This window comes from Cygnus olor, chromosome 1 (assembly GCF_009769625.2).
Source record: "Cygnus olor isolate bCygOlo1 chromosome 1, bCygOlo1.pri.v2, whole genome shotgun sequence".
In the NCBI taxonomy this organism is placed as follows: Eukaryota; Metazoa; Chordata; class Aves; order Anseriformes; family Anatidae; genus Cygnus; species Cygnus olor.
This window is the reverse complement of record NC_049169.1, coordinates 209,201,691-209,218,506: the sequence shown is the minus strand read 5'-3', so window position 1 is coordinate 209,218,506 and position 16,816 is coordinate 209,201,691. Positions and strand designations below refer to the sequence as shown.

Below are 16,816 nucleotides of genomic sequence, written 5' to 3'. Positions count from 1 at the left end.
CAGGAGAGGATGAGCTGCCTGGGCTTGACAGAGGAACACTGCTGGTGAGTGTGAGCAGCTGAAGCTCAGCCCTGGCCATGTGCAAACCCCTTCCAGGAACAGGTTCTGCATTCACTGCCTGGTGTGCCATGCTTGCAGCTTGCCCAAGAGCATCCCCATGCATCTCGACGCTGGGAGGAAGAGCTGGAATCACCTGCTGTGAGACCCTGATGTCTCCGGGCAGGGTGATGGCCTCAGTGACGCCTCAGCCCCACAGGTCATAGAATCACAGAATGGCTTGGGTTGGAAGGGACCTTAAAGATCATCTAGTTCCAACCCTCCTGCCATGGGCAGGGACACCACCCACCAGATCAGGTTGCTCAGGGCCTCGTCCAACCTGGCCTTGAACACCTCCAGGGATGGGGCATCCACAACCTCTCTGGGCAACCTGTGCCAGTGCCTCACCACTCTCTGAGTGAAGAATTATCTCCTAACCTCTAACCTAAATCTGCCCTCTTTTAGTTTAAAACCTTTCTCCCTAGTCCTGTAATTATCATTTTGAGCAAAGAATTGCTTACCATCTTTTTTATAAGTCCCCTTCAAGTACTGAAAGGTTGCAATGAGGGCCCTCTGGAGCCTTCTCTTCTCCAGGCTGAAAAGCCCCAGCAACAGATGGGCAGGGGATGCTCCTTCTACCCCTCTGCTACTGCCGGGCAGAGCTGGCCCCAGGCAATCCGGTGCCCTGCTGCCACTGGGGACCCCTGCAGAGCTGTCCTGCTCTGATCCCCTGCTTGGGGGCTGCTCACACAGCGGCTGCCAGTAAAGCATGCAGAAGGCAAGCCTCGGTGCTGCCTGGGGACGGGGTCCAGCAGCTCAGCCTTGCCCTCGGCTCTCTGTGGCTCCTGGCTGCGCTGGGCTCTGCTGGGAGGAGGACAGAGTTATCTGCAGGCATGTGCAAGAGTGAGATTAATGGCAGAAGGGGAGGAAGAGACAGATGCAGCCATGACCACAGCACCCATGCAGGTGAGGGACGGTGCCACTGTGTGATGCTTTGCTGGTGCTGTGTGAATCAAAGCTTCATGTCATCAGTTGGCTGCTTTTGATAGTGCACGACTGCTGTTTTGTACCTTTGCAGCTCGTGGTAAGGGTGGTGATAAATGTGCCATGGCAGTTTGTGAGTGCCGAGGTCAGAACAGACTGAACTTCTGCTGGTTACAGCCCTGCCCTCCAACCCAGTGTCCGCTCGCTCTCGCTGCATGCTCTCCACCTCGTGCAGGCAAAGCTTTCATAGGGAAGATGATCCTGAAAGCAAAAATAGCATCTCTGGAGAACCAGTGCTGTTGTTTCTCTGCATCTTTGTTCTCTTGACCTCAAGGATGTGCAGTGTTTGCTGCTGAGCTATTATGAGCTGTGAGCATCATGTTCTGCCTCCCCTCGCTTACTGTGTTCTTCTTCCATGGAGAAAACACTTAAAGGTTAAATACATACTAGTGGTCGCTCAGTGAGTTTCTGTAGTTGAAAAGACAAACATAAAACAAACACTGTGCGTTTGGGCAAGCACTGAGTGAGGATTTCAGCGTTGCTCCCCAGAACAGTAAAGCCCAGCTTTGGTGTTGGAGCAGGAGACGGGGCTCCTCCTGAGCATCTTTTCTGGTGTGAATGATTCCCCTCCCTCTAGCAAAAGCGTGTAAAAGAAACATCAAAAGCACCAGCATCAACCCAGTGGGGTTCTCCTTAGCTGGGGCTGTGCCACAGCAGAGGGACCAAGTCTCATCCAGGGCAGTGTCATGATTTCTGTGCTCATGGTGCACCATGGAGTGGGAAGGAAAGTGTCACACGCCTGCTGTCCCTGCCTTGTGAGTTGCAGGTGCTGGGAGGAAAAAAGACTGTGCAATAAATAGTAATAATTAAAAATCCTTCCAAACAATGAGCTGTGTTAGTGTAGCTGGTGAGAACCAGCTGAGCCCTGCCTGGGAAAGCGAGCAGGTGAGGCTGCCGACCTCGGGCAGGGAGCATGGACTGTGCCAAGCCTGTCTGTCCTCCTCGTCCTCCTTGCTCTCAAGCTGCCGGGCCTGCTCCTGTCCCCACAGCCCTGCTGCGGGGTGAAGCTGCAGTGAAGGTGGGGGGATGTGAAGTGGGAGCAGTAGAGTGGGGCCTCCTGGTAGGTGCTGTGCCCCCAGGCTGGCCACTGCCCTGGGCGCAGCCCGTGGGGCTGCAGAGATGCTCTGGTGCATCACAGGCAGCCCCCAGGAGAGGTCTGAACCACCTGGGGCCCAAGCCAGGTGCAGACCTTCACTGGTCAACATGCATGCCCCTGTGTGAGGTTGTGCCATGCCATCGGGGCGCAGTATAGAGCAGCCGGGCTGGAAGCCAAAGAGCTGTGGCAGTGCTCACAGGCTGCTTCCAAAGTCTGACGAGTCAGAGCTCACTGCAACATGTTCTGCACACCTGAGGTATCCCAGCGAGGAGTACGAGGGTCCAAGCAGGGCCTGCACCAGGATGTATGTGCCTTGGAAACCCATCATATCCTGGGGGCTGGTGTCCCCATGTCATGCCAGGCTGTGGAGCCCCCTCACCCTCTCTTCTAGTCCCCCACTGCAGCACTGCATCTCGGCTGGAGCCTCCACTGCCATGGTCCCACTGCAGCAGGGTCCGTTCCTGAGCTTGGGCCGCGGGTCTCCACGGGCTGCTGGCTCTGCGGCATTTCTTACCTCGCAGAGACCTCTAGAGTCCACTCTCCTGAGCACTCAGCGTTTTTCCAGACTGGTACGCACGGTGCCGGCTCCAGAGGCTGCAGCACTCACAGAGCAGCTCTTCTGCCCCGCTCTTGGCCAAGCCCCTTGTGGCCTAGATGCAAGGGGCCCCACAGATGTCCCTGTGCATGACCCATGCAGGGACAGCAGGGGACGCGGGGCCTCCCCTGTGTGCTCACCCTCTGGGCATCATCTGTTCCAGGGCCCTGACCCTTGCCCTTGCCCCATCCTCTATCCCCACGGTGCTGGATTTTGGAGCAGGGAGCACTGTCCCCAGGAGCAGCCCCACAGAATCCCAGGCTGCTTGGAGGCACCCCTGGGTGCCGCTGCTTGCCCCCTGCCCCAGCAGGGCCCTGAGGAGCCGCTCGCCCAGCCCCATGTCCCGGTGGCTGCTGGAGACCCTGTGGAGGAGCCCCCAGCCCCTCTCCGGGCAGCCTGTGCCAGGGCTCCGGCACCCGCCCGGCACAGCAGTGCTGCCTGGGGCCCAGAGGGCACCTCCCGCCCCCTGTCCTGGTGCTGGGCACCCTTCCAGTGCCCACGAGGGTGTGGGATGCAGAACGGCTGGGCAGGCGGGGGCTGTTCCAGGACTCCCGGCCACTTGCTCTTCTGCAGCTGCTGGCACAGAGCATCGTGAGCCAGTGTCTGTAGAGCAGGCGGCTGGCAAATGGACGTGTCTGGGGCAGGAGAGGCAGAGCTCGCCTGTTTGTGGTGCAGCAGCAGCACGCCCCTCCGACTGCGGTGCCCTGGTGCTCGCTCTCCACTGGGATATGGCAGCTCAGGAAGGGCAGCTGTTGTTACTGGCTGTAGAAGAGACTGATACCCACCCTGGAGGAAACCCAACTTGTGCCATAGTTAGCTTGGCATAATGCAAATTCCTTCCTAAAATGAGGAGTGAGGGGAATCTGAGTGATGCATGTTGAAATGCACAATGCATATGAAGAGAGACAAAAGCATTTTTTCTAATTCTGGGCGTGAGTCCCTTTGAAAATTTCCATGACTACTGTGTTTGTTGTGACCTGCTACTGCCCTCCCAGGAGCCCAGCGCCTCCCCTCCACCCCAAAGCCATGGGGAGACATTACCTGGCTGGGGAGGAGAGGTGCCTGGCGGGGGGAAAAGGGCCCTGAAGGGATGGGGTGGGTCGATGTCCATGCAGGGCACTGCTCAAGTGCTGTCTTCTCTGGCAATAAAGCCCTTCAGACAAAGAGTGATAAGCAGGATATATTCTTTTCCTGCCCTGGAAGATCCCACCAAAGATAAAGGGGTTATAAGGTGAGACTCTTGCTTCGTGATGCCAAGGTTTTGGGGAGGAAGCTGGGTGCACAGCCCCACTCTGCTCAGCCCTGGCAAGGCTGGAAGGGCCGTGGTTCCCCCAGCGTGACGCCAGCTGATGGCCTCTGCAAAGCTCAGTGCACCAGAGGAGCTGCAGAGGCTCCGATGTTACCACCATCCACACGTCTGCAGGCTGTGCAGGGTCTCAGTCTGCCCAGGCTCCATCCGCAGGGAAGCAGTAAGCAGGGACATCGACTGGGCCCGGGCATGGGAGGGGTGAGGGGGAATCCCAGACTGGCCACATCCCAAGGAGGCAACAACCTCACCTGTGCTCTGTGGAGCCTTGTCCCCAGACTGTGCACCTCACCATCTGCTTGTCGCTCCTTCCGTAAAGAGAGCATCCAGAAATCAGGGACAGTACTGACAGGGTAAGGAGTAATGGTTTTAAACTAAAAGAGGGTAGATTTAGATTACACATAAGGAAGAAATTCTTTACCATGAGGGTGGTGAGGCACTGGCACAGGTTGCCCAGAGAAGCTGTGGATGCCCCATCCCTAGAAGTGCTCAAGGCCAGGTTGGATGAGGCCCTGAGCAACCTGATCTGGTGGGAGGTGTCCCTGCCCATGGCAGGGGGGCTGGAACTGGTCCCTCCCAACCCAACCCATTCTATGATTCTATGAAAAATCCACAGCATGTTCCCAAGGCACTCGGGAGTTAGCAGGGTTTCCAGCGGGCCACATTGCTGCCCTGTGCCTGTTCCAACCCTTGAGGAGTGAGCACGGAGCTTTCTCCACAAACTTTGACAGCAACAGCCCAAAGCAGGCATGCAGCAGACCGGGTGCAGCAGACTGGGTGCAAGCAGCCTCTCGAGGCTCCTGCTGCAACTAGGCGATGTCTCATGCACCCCTGAGCACTCTCATCACTGCCCTCTCTGCAGGGCCATCCCAAAGGCCCTGTGGGGCAGGAGGGCTGTGGCTGCGTGGGCAAGCTCCGTGCTTTGCTGCTGGGAGTGCTGCAGGGTGTGGAGAAGGTGTTCAGAGCACATCGTGCTGGGTGGGGGCCAAAGTTCCTCCTGAATTAAAGGGCTGTGAACCAAGCTCTGGAACTGGAAGATTCCCCACAGCAGGTATGGCAGAAGCAGGGCCTGTTTCTATTATGTGGCAGCTTCATCAGCCAACATCCCTCAGCGCAGCACAGCGGGCACCAGCTGAGCCTGCCAGGTTTGCGTAAGGAGCTGCCTGCCTGGGACAGCTCATCAGGGGCTTTATTTCAGAGCACCACAACAGGAAATGGGCCCTGGGTACAACCAAGGCGTGCGGTGGGTTTGGAATGTGCTCCAAGGAAGGGGACAGTGGCATTTGTTTTGCACAAGTGCTCCCCAGTGGTGCATCAGCGAGGGGCCGGGGGTGGCGTTCTGCTTGGCTGTGCCTCAGCGTCCTCAGGCCCCGCGCTCCATGGCTGGCACTGCAGGGGGGTGGCTGCTCGGTGCTGCAGCTGAGCTGCTGGCGATGCTGCACTTGTCACCCCTGCCCCAGCCTGGTGACAGCAAGAGGTACATAGCAGGGAAGAAGCTGTTTGTCTGCAGGAATTTTTTGAAAACTGGGACCCCAGAGCCGTGCTCATGAGCACATTTCCTCCTGGCTGTGTGTCTACACCAGTGATAAGTGCACAGGAATGTGCAAGAGCTGCAAATCTGCATTGCCAGGGATGCAGAGAAATGTCCTCCAGTGCCCAGCAAGCATGCCCAAAAAGGTCTGGCTGCAGGTGCCGTGCCAGGATCTGCCCCAGGCACCGGGTGGGATGAGCTGGGGTGCAGCACTGCATCCAGCCCCCCATGCCCGCATCATGTTCCTGCACTGCCCTGTAGGATGAGACACTGCTGCCCATCCAGAACTCTCCACTGCGATCAGAGCTCAGGTGACAACTGTTTCTGTAGCTTTGTTTTGAGTCCCCCTGCTGCTGTGGAGTCTGCAATACCTGCCGAGCAAGATATTTAACAATTATATTATGAACTGGGTGAAAACAAACTTAGTTTGGTTTTTCTTAATCCTTCTACCACATTACTTCACTGAACAACATACTAAAGTTCTTTGCGTGAGTCTGCAGGTTGCCCACAGGTCTGTAAGCAAGCATTTTCAGGTGTGGCTTTGCAGCACGCGCCTGTGTCACCTCTGCCTGGTGCGATCATCCCTCCAAACTGCCAGGGTCTGACACAGCACCTGGGTTCTCGAGGGGCCTGCAGACCCTGCTGCTCATGGCAGGAGGAAGACAGCAGAGGGGAAGGCGAAAGAAGCATCCCCCAGGGGCTCTCCCCTACAGGGCTCAAAACAGCCACAGTGACCTGGGCTAGCAGGGGGACAGTGCTGCCACGGGGCTGGGCAGGTGCTGTGCTCTCTGTGTGCCGACTGCCCATTTCCAGGAGCCGGGAATTGGCATGGCTCTTCCTCACAAGCCCTGCGCTTTTGGGCTGAACAGCTTTGCCCAGCTTTATTCTGTAGAAACCACAGGGAGAGAAATAAAAGGAAATTAGAAAAGATGCACTGGTAAGATGAACCTGCCACATGGGCTTGGAAGAACTCCTGCATGTGCAGGTTCCAAGATGCAAGGCATGGTCTGATGGGAGAGTGATCAGCGTTACCAGAGCAGCCAGCGGGAACCGGCACATTGCTGGCACAAGCCCTTCCAGACACTGAGCTGTTCAGGAGACTTGGAGCATTCCTGCAGAAACGGGGTCTCCTTGGGACGTCCTCGGTCGCCACACGCTGTGGTCCGGCACAGAGCGGGGCAGCAGCTGGGACGTGGCGGGAGGTTCTCGGTGCCCCCATCCCCACGCCCAGGGGCCAGCAGCAGCCAGCGGCAGCACAGCCCTGCCTGGCGGGGCCGACCCCTCCCAGCCATGGTGTTCCTGGAAGCCCCTGCCCAAACTGGGAATTGCTGCAGTGCTTTAGGAGCAGACCCCTCTTCCTGAGCAAACTCTGGCAGCAACTTGGGCAGGACTAAGCGAGGCATTACTGATGGCGTGCACAGCACCCAGAGCTTTCTGGGTGTTCTCTGGGTGGATGAGGCGCGCAGCTCATGCAGCACGGGCTGTGGCCGGGCCGGGCAGCTTGCTGGAGGCAGGAGACCTGCGCTGTGCGACCGCTGACACACTGGAGGCAGCTCCCAGCTGCCTGCCCACCCCGGTTGCCTTTTGTTCTGAGCCTGAGACACCACAGCAGTGAAACAGAGCAAGCCATCACTGAATGATGAACGTTTCACTGCAGGGCCAAGAATTCATACTCCTTGATTTCATCCAAAAAAATACAATTACTCTGAATCATTTTGCTTTGGTTCTTGGTGGAAAGAAATAATCAGTTCATAAGAGTCCTATGAGTTCAGACCCATTTTTCTGCAGCATTGATGGATCTTTGACATGTTGGTTGCAGGCAATATCTGACTTTCAAATAATCTTTTATTATTATTTTTTTTTGCATCCTTTGAACAGAGCTGCTGTTCCAGTTCCTTCTTTGCAACCATCACGTACTTTAAAAATGACTTTGCAGTAATGGTGTATTATAAATTATGCAGTCCTGGTGTTTCTGGGTTTCCAGTTGGTGCTAGTTCAGTCCAGCAGTTCAACCTGGGCAGAAATTTTTGCAGCCTTTGCTGTTTTGCAATGTGATCAAGCCAGCTTGGTGCTTGCAGCCACTCTCAGGCTTTTGTAGATCATTGACCAAGGGCTGGAGCCTGAGGGAGGAACCCCTCCCACAGAGGCACGGGGCATGGGAGGCAGAACTCAGAGCCTGTTTTGGGAGGTTTCACCAGCACAAGACAGCGGCTGCTCCTTGGGGGACACAACATGACCTGGGCACCAGCTCCCTGGCTGTAGGCACGCGGCCGGCTCTGCTGTCAGCCTGCGATGCAGCCTGTGCCTGGGCAGGGAGAGCATGGAAACACTCGCAATGCAAATGATGGAGAAGCAGGAAATGTCTTGACTCACCTCAAGAGCATTACCTGTGGTTAATCTTTAATTCACATGCAGTTTAAATGCCCACAAGCTGCCAGGCTGATGCTCCTGCTGCAGCTCAGGATGGGGAAGGTCCCCCTGCTGCCCCGTGCCTATTGGGGCTGAGCTCCTCACTCGTGCTGGGGCTGCTGGGGTGAACTGCTTTGTGCTAACATCGGCGCCTGGGGCACCGCATTCCTGTTTGGAAAGAACCAGAGGCAGTAAATTGGCAGGTGAGAGAAATCTGTTTCCATATCACCAGAAGGGGAGGCGTAAGGGCTTGCTGGACTGCTTTGACCATATGCATTCAGGCACCAGCAGGCTTTTGGTGCCCAGGAATGTTCCCAGGTTCATTTAATTTACTATTCTAGATCTAGCCTATCTTTATCTGTCTCTGTTGAGTTATTAGCGTGTTCAGTTCTGGGGCCCCCTGCACCGGAAGGACACGGATGTATTAGAACGAGTCCAGAGGAGGCCGCAAAGATGATCAAGGGGCTGGAGCACCTCTCCTACAAAGACAGGGTGAGGAAGTTGGGGTTATTCAGCCTGGAGAAGAGAAGGCTCCGGGGAGACCTTGTAACAACCTTCTAATACCTAAAGGGAGCTACTGGAAAGCTGGGGAGGGACTTCTTGTCAGGGAGCATAGTGATAAGACAAGGGGGATTAGCTTTAAACAAAACTAAAAAAGGGTAGGTTTAGATTAGACATAAGGAAGAAACTCTTTGCCATGAGAGTGGTGAGGCACTGGCACAGGTTGCCCAGAGAAGCTGTGGAAGCCCCGTCACAAGAAGTGCTCAAGGCCAGGTTGGATGAGGCTGTGAGCAACCTGATCTAGTGGGAGATGTCCCTGCTCATGGCAGGGGGGTTGGAATTAGATGATCTTTAAGGTCCCTTCCAACCCAAACCATTCTATGATTCTACGTGACTTTAGTAATGGAAGAAGTATTTGGATAAATATTCATGATGTGCTGGAGGTCTCTATACTGACTGATGCTTTCATTGGACTTCTGGCTCATAGAGGACAACTTCCCTTCTTCATGAAAATGCTGAGAAATACCAACATGTCATGCACTCAGATACCCACAGCTGGAATAAAAACAAAACTGTCTGCAAGTGTGTCTGAAGATGGAAGGTTTAGCGTTGGTCCAAATCAAATCAGTTTTCATAGAACCTTAATGATCATCTAGTTCCAACCTGCCTGCCATGGGCAGGGATGCCACCCACCAGATCAGGTTGTCCAGGGCCTCGTCTGCTGTTTTTGGCTCTGTAATCCCCGTGGGATGAGCAGGAGGCACTCTTGTTTAAAAAACAAAGCACTTCGCATCATTTGCAAATAGACAAACATGCTTCTATGGGTGGAAATTCGGGGAGAAAAAAGTCCGGTAGAAGTTCGAGGGGCATGTCATGTTGTATGTCAGTCACACCCAAGACACCGAGCCATGTTGGAGCTAGTACAGTTTTTATGCCAGTTTTAACAGTTTCTACAAGGAGTTCTCAGAAATGAACTGGTCACTGATCTGAACGTATCAAGACACTATTAGTTTGTCTGCCTGAAGAAACACACACTACAATAAAGCTGAACATAGCCCACTGGCTGTGACTAGGCAAATAATGGTGACTTTACAAGCCTTTTTGTGATAGTGTATAAAGTAGAGATATATAGGACCTGACCTGTTGCACAGTGCAAGAGGAGGGACAGAGATGTTTTTCTTGCAGACACAGTTCATCAGGGTTGATGGGGAATAATGAATAAATCCATCCATACAGCGAAATGCACCAAGTGAGGCCCTGGCATCATGAACGGCTCAGTTGCAATTAGGACATTGCATGCACTGTTTTTAACATGTCTGGATGTGGGCATGGGCTGGCCTGCAGCATGTTGCTGGCTTGCCAGCAACACCTGGCTTGCCAGGCATTTATCCTGTTGTCTTTCTCATAGATAGCAGAATCATACTGACAGTGGGCACAGCAGCACCATGTATGAGCTCAACGAAAGCAGCTTTGATCCCATCACCTTCGTCCTGACAGGCATCCCAGGCATGGAGGAGTCCCACATCTGGATCTCTGTCCCCTTCTGTCTGATGTACATCACTGCAGTGTTCAGCAACTCCGTCCTCCTCTTCATCATCATCACGGAGAGGAGCCTCCATGAGCCCATGTACCTATTCCTCGCGATGCTGGCTGTTTCTGACCTCATGCTTTCAACCACGACAGTGCCCAAGATGCTGGCAATCTTCTGGTTCAGTGCCAGAGAAATTTCATTTGATGCCTGCATTACTCAGATGTTCTTCACCCACTTCAGCTTCATTGTGGAGTCGTCTGTCCTGCTGGCTATGGCATTCGACCGCTATGTTGCTGTCTGTGACCCCCTGCGGTACTCAACCACATTAACGCCCTCAGTGATTGGGAAGATAGCAGTGACTGCCGTGGTCCGGGGCTTCTGCATCATGTTTCCACCCATCTTCCTGCTGAAGCGGCTGCCCTACTGCGGGCACAACATCATGCCCCACACCTACTGCGAGCACATGGGCATCGCCCGCCTGGCCTGCGCCGACATAAGAGCCAACGTCTGGTATGGGCTGACGACGGCGCTTCTCTCCTCCGGCCTGGATGTCGTGCTCATTGCTGTCTCGTACGTGCTCATCCTCAGGGCTATCTTCCGGCTGCCATCCCCAGAGGCCCGTCTCAAAACCCTGAGCACCTGCGGCTCCCACCTCTGCGTGATCCTCATGTTCTACATGCCCGCCTTCTTCTCCTTCCTCACACACCGCTTCGGCCACCACATCCCAGGTCACGTTCACATCCTCCTGGCCAACTTCTACGTGGTGGTCCCACCAATGCTCAACCCCATCGTGTACGGGGTGAGGACGCGGCCGATCCGGGAGCGCGTGGTCCGCCTCCTCTGCCCCGCTGGGCAGTGCTCCTGTCCCAGCAGGGGGGGCCACTGCTGAGCGTGGCAGAAGGAAGGGGGATGCAGGACGGGGTCTGGACTGCAGGGCCAGGAGCAGCTGCTCTTCTCGCCCTGGAGGAACAGACTTGCCTAAGAGGTTCTGGAGAAGCTGAGGGTGATGGGGTTTCTGGAAACACGAGCTTGGCTCATCAGCCTGTTCGTTGCTATTGGTTTCTCCTAAAGATGCTGCCCCTGAGTGCTCCATCTGGCAGAGACTGGGGCAAACAGGTCAGGTGAGGAGCATCAAGACTCGTGCGTGCTCATTTACCGTTGCCTTATTTTGTTTGCTGTCCTACAGCTTCATTTCTGTTTGCTCCTTCACTTGTTAGTGCCTAGACCATGAGCACCTCGCTGGTCATCAGAGCAGAGCCTGGTATGCCACCCACCGCAGGATGGTCGCAGCGCTGCTTACCGTGGTGCAGATAACGATCTGCCCTCCTGTCCTCACAGGCACAGCTTGCGTTGCAGAGGGACCCCAGAACCTTCCACTGCTGAACGTGTTTACATGCTGAGAGCCCTGTGAGGTCTGGATGGGCTCTATTGCCCTGTGTTTAAAGGAAACATCCATTAAACCACAATGTCCAAAACTGAATTCAAGGCTTTAGTACGGACAGCAGAGGGACAATGGTCTACCCCCCCCCCGCCCCATCCCGTAGGAACATTTCTCTCTTTGCAAAAACATTGCACTACTGCAGTGCCCAGTGTGAGGTACAGCACACTTCAAGATCCTTTCCTGCCCGTACTGCTGTCTGATGACCCACCACGTTGTTGCTGTACGTTTGATTTATCCTTGAACACCGAAAGAGATTTGCTGAACCTCTTCTTGTTCCTCACATTGGTGTATGTACCAGTTGTATCAATCAATAATGCCTTGTTACCCAAGGTCTACCTAAGGCTGTCAATAATACCTTGTTTTACCTGAAGCCAGTGGCAATCTGCCTCAATGAAAAGACACAGAGTGAGCACTAGATATTGCTGGAGGAGCAGCAGGGCAGTTCTGCACACCTGTATACAATCAGAGTGTAATTTCATTGTCAATCTGATCAGCAAGGAGAGCCCTTTTCCTTACCTCTTCCTTCCTCAGCAAAGACAGCAATGCAGGCTTTCAGGGCAAACTCATCTGCTGCCTCCCCTGCGGTGAATCTCATGCATGGCAGAATCAGAAGGAGAGGCTCTCATCCCGATGCAGTGCGCACGGGCACTGCTGAGGGTCCCATGGGCAGAAGGGAGTGGAGGCAGCACGGCAGACCTCAGGGGGAAGCTTGCTGGAATTTCAGGTCTCCAGCTGAAAGATCTGTGTGCTCTGCACCACTTTCAAGGTGGGCTTTTGTCGTGTTGTTATGAAGTGCAGGACCATGGTGACTCTGTCAGCAGCAGCCACAGTCCAGCCAGGATGGGACTGGTCCTCTGTCATCCTCATAGCAGGGTCCTGGTGGCCATGCTGGCTCAGCAGTTAAATGCCAAAACTGCCGTAACCCATTAGCATTGCTGGGATGAGGAGGAGGAGGGGATGCACCAGAGCATGGAGACCTTTCCTTCGTGTTTTCCTTTGTGTTTTACTGGGTGGGAAGTTGAGATAAACACTTGGTTCTCCTTTCTGCATTGCACCTATTGTTTACTCCATGTCTCATACACGTTACTCAGAGATATGGGAGTCTGGGCACTTTTTAGTGCTGCTGTTAAGCTCAGGGGCTTCCTGAGTCTGGCCAGTGACAGCCTTCCTCAGCTGGGAAACTGCCAGTCTTTTAAATGCAGTAATTGGGTAATTCAGTAATGCCTGAAGGCTCACACTCTGCAGTCCAGTTCCCACAGCAGTGCTAGGATCCGGCATGCTCTGGCCCCATGTCAGCTGTAGGACCTGGAGAAGTGTCTGGTGTACTCGTGTCAATGGACCAGACCATCCCATGTTACTGCAGAACATCCTTTTATCCCTGAGCAAAAGGGCAGTGGGCACATGCCAAGCCCACAGCCTGACCGTGCTGCAAAGCCATTCCAGACCTGGGGAAGCTTCCCCAGAGGTGGCCGCATGCCTGGACGCCAGAGGCGTCTCTCTTGGAGAGCTCACCTTATCTATGTGTCCCACAAAATCTTGTGCCCCACACGAGGGGCCAGGAGCCAGTGGCTGAGGCTGGTCTGGCACGAGCCAGAACCCAGGGCTGAGAGCAGGAGCAAGAAAGCTCTGCAGGACCCAGCTGGCTCACGGCTGAAGGACGTAGGAGACAACAGGGCTGCAGCCACCCAAACCCTGCTCTGCTCTGGGCATCCCAATAGCACAACTGCAGCTCCAAAAGAGAGGGAAAGAATCACAATTTCAGAATTTAAAACAAAAAAAAAGTGCTTTACTCTTTCAGCATATTTCTTGTTTTCTTTGGGTATTCTCTGATTTCATCAAATCGGGGAAACCTGTGACAGGCACAATGGAAATGGAAGCATTCACTAAGATCTGTTTGCTTAACAGTGATGATAACGGAGCTGGTTAAAAAGCTGTTTGTATTGCTGGGCTTTTTTAATGTCCTCAAAATATGTATGTGTCTCTCTTAGCAAAAAGAAAGAATATTTGCACAGAGCAGCCCACATGATTTCTAATAGGAGACAGAGCTGTCTCAAAGGTAATGTGTCAGGAGAGCAAGCTGGTATAGGCAGAACATGAATACATTTGGGCTGAAATGAGATGCTTTAGGGTCTTTGGGGCAGGGGTTACAGCAGACTGGAGGCTGTGGTGAGGTGCTGGAAAGCTCGTGACAGCAAGAGACTTATTTGCTGAATCAGGGGTTTCCTAACCGGAAACAAGAACTGGTTGACAAAGCAGCCCTCTGCTGCTGTTTTCTCCTGAAAGCTTTCTAACCAGCTCGAGTAGCAGTTATCTGCCACCCGAATTTGTCAATACTAAAAGACAATTCTGCACCATGGTATCTTGGTTACATGGTCCAACTCGTGGTTATTTCTGCTGCCTTCTTCACTGCTTCCCTTTTCTTGCCTTCCCTCATTGAGGAACTTAAGCACATGCTAAGCACAACAAGCGTGCATGCTCAAAGCACACCAGGCAGTGGTGCTGTGAAGGGCCCCTTTATAAATGTCCAGGAGGAGCCTCATGCCAACACCAACAGCCTGGAGTTAGGGAGGAGGTGGCACTGCCTTGGGCAGGTGCTGCACAGATGAGACACAAAGCAATAGACTTGCTTCAAAGAGCTTCCAAACCAAGTATGAATAACGCAAATACATAGGGATCAACAACAGGCAACTGCTGGCCCATGTGTTGGGTCTTGGCACCCCAGTGACCAGAACATCACTGATCTCAGGACCCGCTGACACTTGGACCGCTCCAGCGTGTGGTCCTGCAGCGCTCAGGGGGACCCCTCAGGGGCAGGCATTCCTGCAGGTACCCCCATTTTCACCTGGATTTAGTAGTCAGCTAGGTAGGGATGGGCTTTGTGTGTACCAGGTGAGTTCATTCCTTGTACCCTTCTGGTTCTCTGGCTTTCCAGGAACAGCTTAATACGAGTGAGGACCCAGTTTGAAGCTCCCAGCCCTGGCACTGCTCTGCTCCCTGGATGGATGTGGTGGCTGGGTCAGGGAGCAGCCTGCATGGGAAAATGTCCCTAAGTCAATGAATCACCAGCTCAGCAATTAATGTCCAAAGGGCATGCATAATGGGATATTAGCCCGTTGATCAGGAAGATTTATATTTCTAACATGGTTAAAATGTTAGCTTAATAACTCACAGGAACTGTGAAGCCAGAACTTCTGCACTTCGAATTTAATTTCTCTCAACAGACCTATTTTTTATTGTTGTTGTTGTTTTGTTTTGTTTTTTTTAGCTCAGTTGATGTGGGCTGTTTGTAGGCATGTTGGGACTACAAGTACCCTTTCCTGGGGAGGAGGAAGGGATTTTGGCTGAAGTTGTTCGTAGTTGTAGCATACGTAAAATGTAAATGAAATCTCAAAAAATTTGGGACATAAGGGGAAGTCAATGGAGTCACTAGAAGAGACTCAGTCCCCAGTGAGTGTGTGGGCAGGCTTACCACGCTTCCATGCTCAGGGGACTCAAGCACGGGCCCGAACTGAGACCAGGCTTCAGGTCTGCGCTGAGTCAAGCCCTAAGCATACGCTTTTATTACGAATGCTCTTCAGCTGCATTTCAGTGCTTCACCGAACAGAGGCCGAGATAAGCACGGCATTCAGCGTGAACAAAGCCTTAAGTGTTCTCTGTTTAAGTACCGCATTTCCATTCCTTTTGCTGCCGTCTACAATGGTGCTTTATTAATTGTTCTTCATCTGCAGATCGCTGTGGGTAATAAATTATGGTGGCAAAGCTTAACGGTTTTACTGCATCTCACCTCCATCATCATAATGATTAGCAAATGTTAATTAATAAAAATCCCCAGTACACTCCATAACTGGCAGGCAATACACAGCACATCCTTGTAAGCTGTCCTGCCTTCACTGGTTTGTTCTGATGTATGGGAAGTCCCTGCTGGTCCCCAGGGTTCCCGGGCAGCGCGAGGCGGCTCTTCCTCTGACCCCAGTGCCCATTCTGCTCAGGGTCTCTCTGCAGGTTTCTGGAGCAGAAACATCAGTCCAGTAAGTCCATTGCTCTCCTTGGAAATGAGGAAACATTGGAAATGAGGAAACATTGGAAATGAGGACAAAATCAGCTAAAAAAGCTTGCAGCAGCAATGTTTGCTGATCTCCACCTCTGAGCTCCCAAATTCTCCATTGTGTGCCACAAAAAGCTGAAACAGGACCTGCTCACCAAGCACTTTCAGTCCAGGTGTGACAATGACTTCCAAACTCACACGTGATGGACAGGACCTGGTTTGTCCCTGCTGGCACCTCTATGGCCACTGAGGTCTCAGCCTCACCTTGGTGCCAGGGAAGGTGATGGAACAGGTCATCTTGAGTGGATTTGCACAGCATGTGTGGGACAGCCAGGGCATCAGGCCCAGTCAGCATGGGTTCCTGCAAGGCAAGTTCTGCTCAACGAACCTCATCTCCTTCTATGGCCAGGTGACCCACCTGGTGGATGAGGGAAAGGCTGTTGATGTAGTCTACCTAGACTTCAGCAAGGCCATTGACACGGTCTCCCACGGTATTCTGGAGAAGCTGGCAGCCCATGGCATGGACAGGTACACTCCTTGCTGGGTTAAAAACTGGCTGGGCGACTGGGCCCAGAGAGTAGTGGTGAACGGAGTGAAATCCAGCTGGCAACCAGTCACCCGTGGCGTTCCCCAGGGGTCGGTGTTGGGGTCCATCGTCTTTCATATCTTTATTGATGATTTGGATGAGGGAATTGAGTGCACCCTCAGTAAGTCTGCAGATGTCACCGAGTTGGGGGGAAGTGTCGATCTGCTGGAGGGTAGGAAGGCCCTGCAGAGGGACCTGGACAGGTTGGGTCAATGGGCAGAGGCCAAGGGATGAGGTTCAACATGGCTCAGTGCTGGGTCCTGCACTTTGGCCACAACAACCCCATGCGGCGCTACCGACTTGGGGCAGAGTGGCTGGAAAGCTGTGCAGAGGAAAAGGATCTGGGGGTGCTGATTAATGCTCGCCTGAACATGAGCCAGCAGTGTGCTCAGGTGGCCAAGAAGGCCAACGGCATCCTGGCTTGTGTCAGGAGTAGTGCAGCCAGCAGGAGCAGGGAGGTGATCGTCCCCCTGGGCTCTGCTCTGGTGAGGCCGCACCTCGAGTGCTGGGTTCAGCTTTGGGCCCCTCACTACCAGAAGGACATCGAGGCCCTGGAGCGTGTCCAGAGAAGGGCTCCGAAGCTGGGGAAGGGCCTGGGACACAAGTCCTGTGAGGAGCGGCTGAGGGACCTGGGGAGGTTTGGTCTGGAGAAGAGGAGGCTCAGGGCAGACCTTATTGCTCTCTGCAACTGCCTG

General features: G+C 53.7%; 1 protein-coding gene across 1 annotated transcript; it reads left to right on the top strand.

Moving 5' to 3' along the window:
• Nucleotides 1–9,963: 9,963 nt before the first annotated feature.
• LOC121077566 (olfactory receptor 52B2-like) lies at nt 9,964–10,938 on the top strand. Its single transcript, XM_040572900.1, has one exon. The coding sequence runs from the start codon at nt 9,964–9,966 to the stop codon at nt 10,936–10,938; it is 975 nt and encodes a 324-aa protein (XP_040428834.1).
• The last annotated feature ends 5,878 nt before the right edge of the window (nt 10,939–16,816 follow it).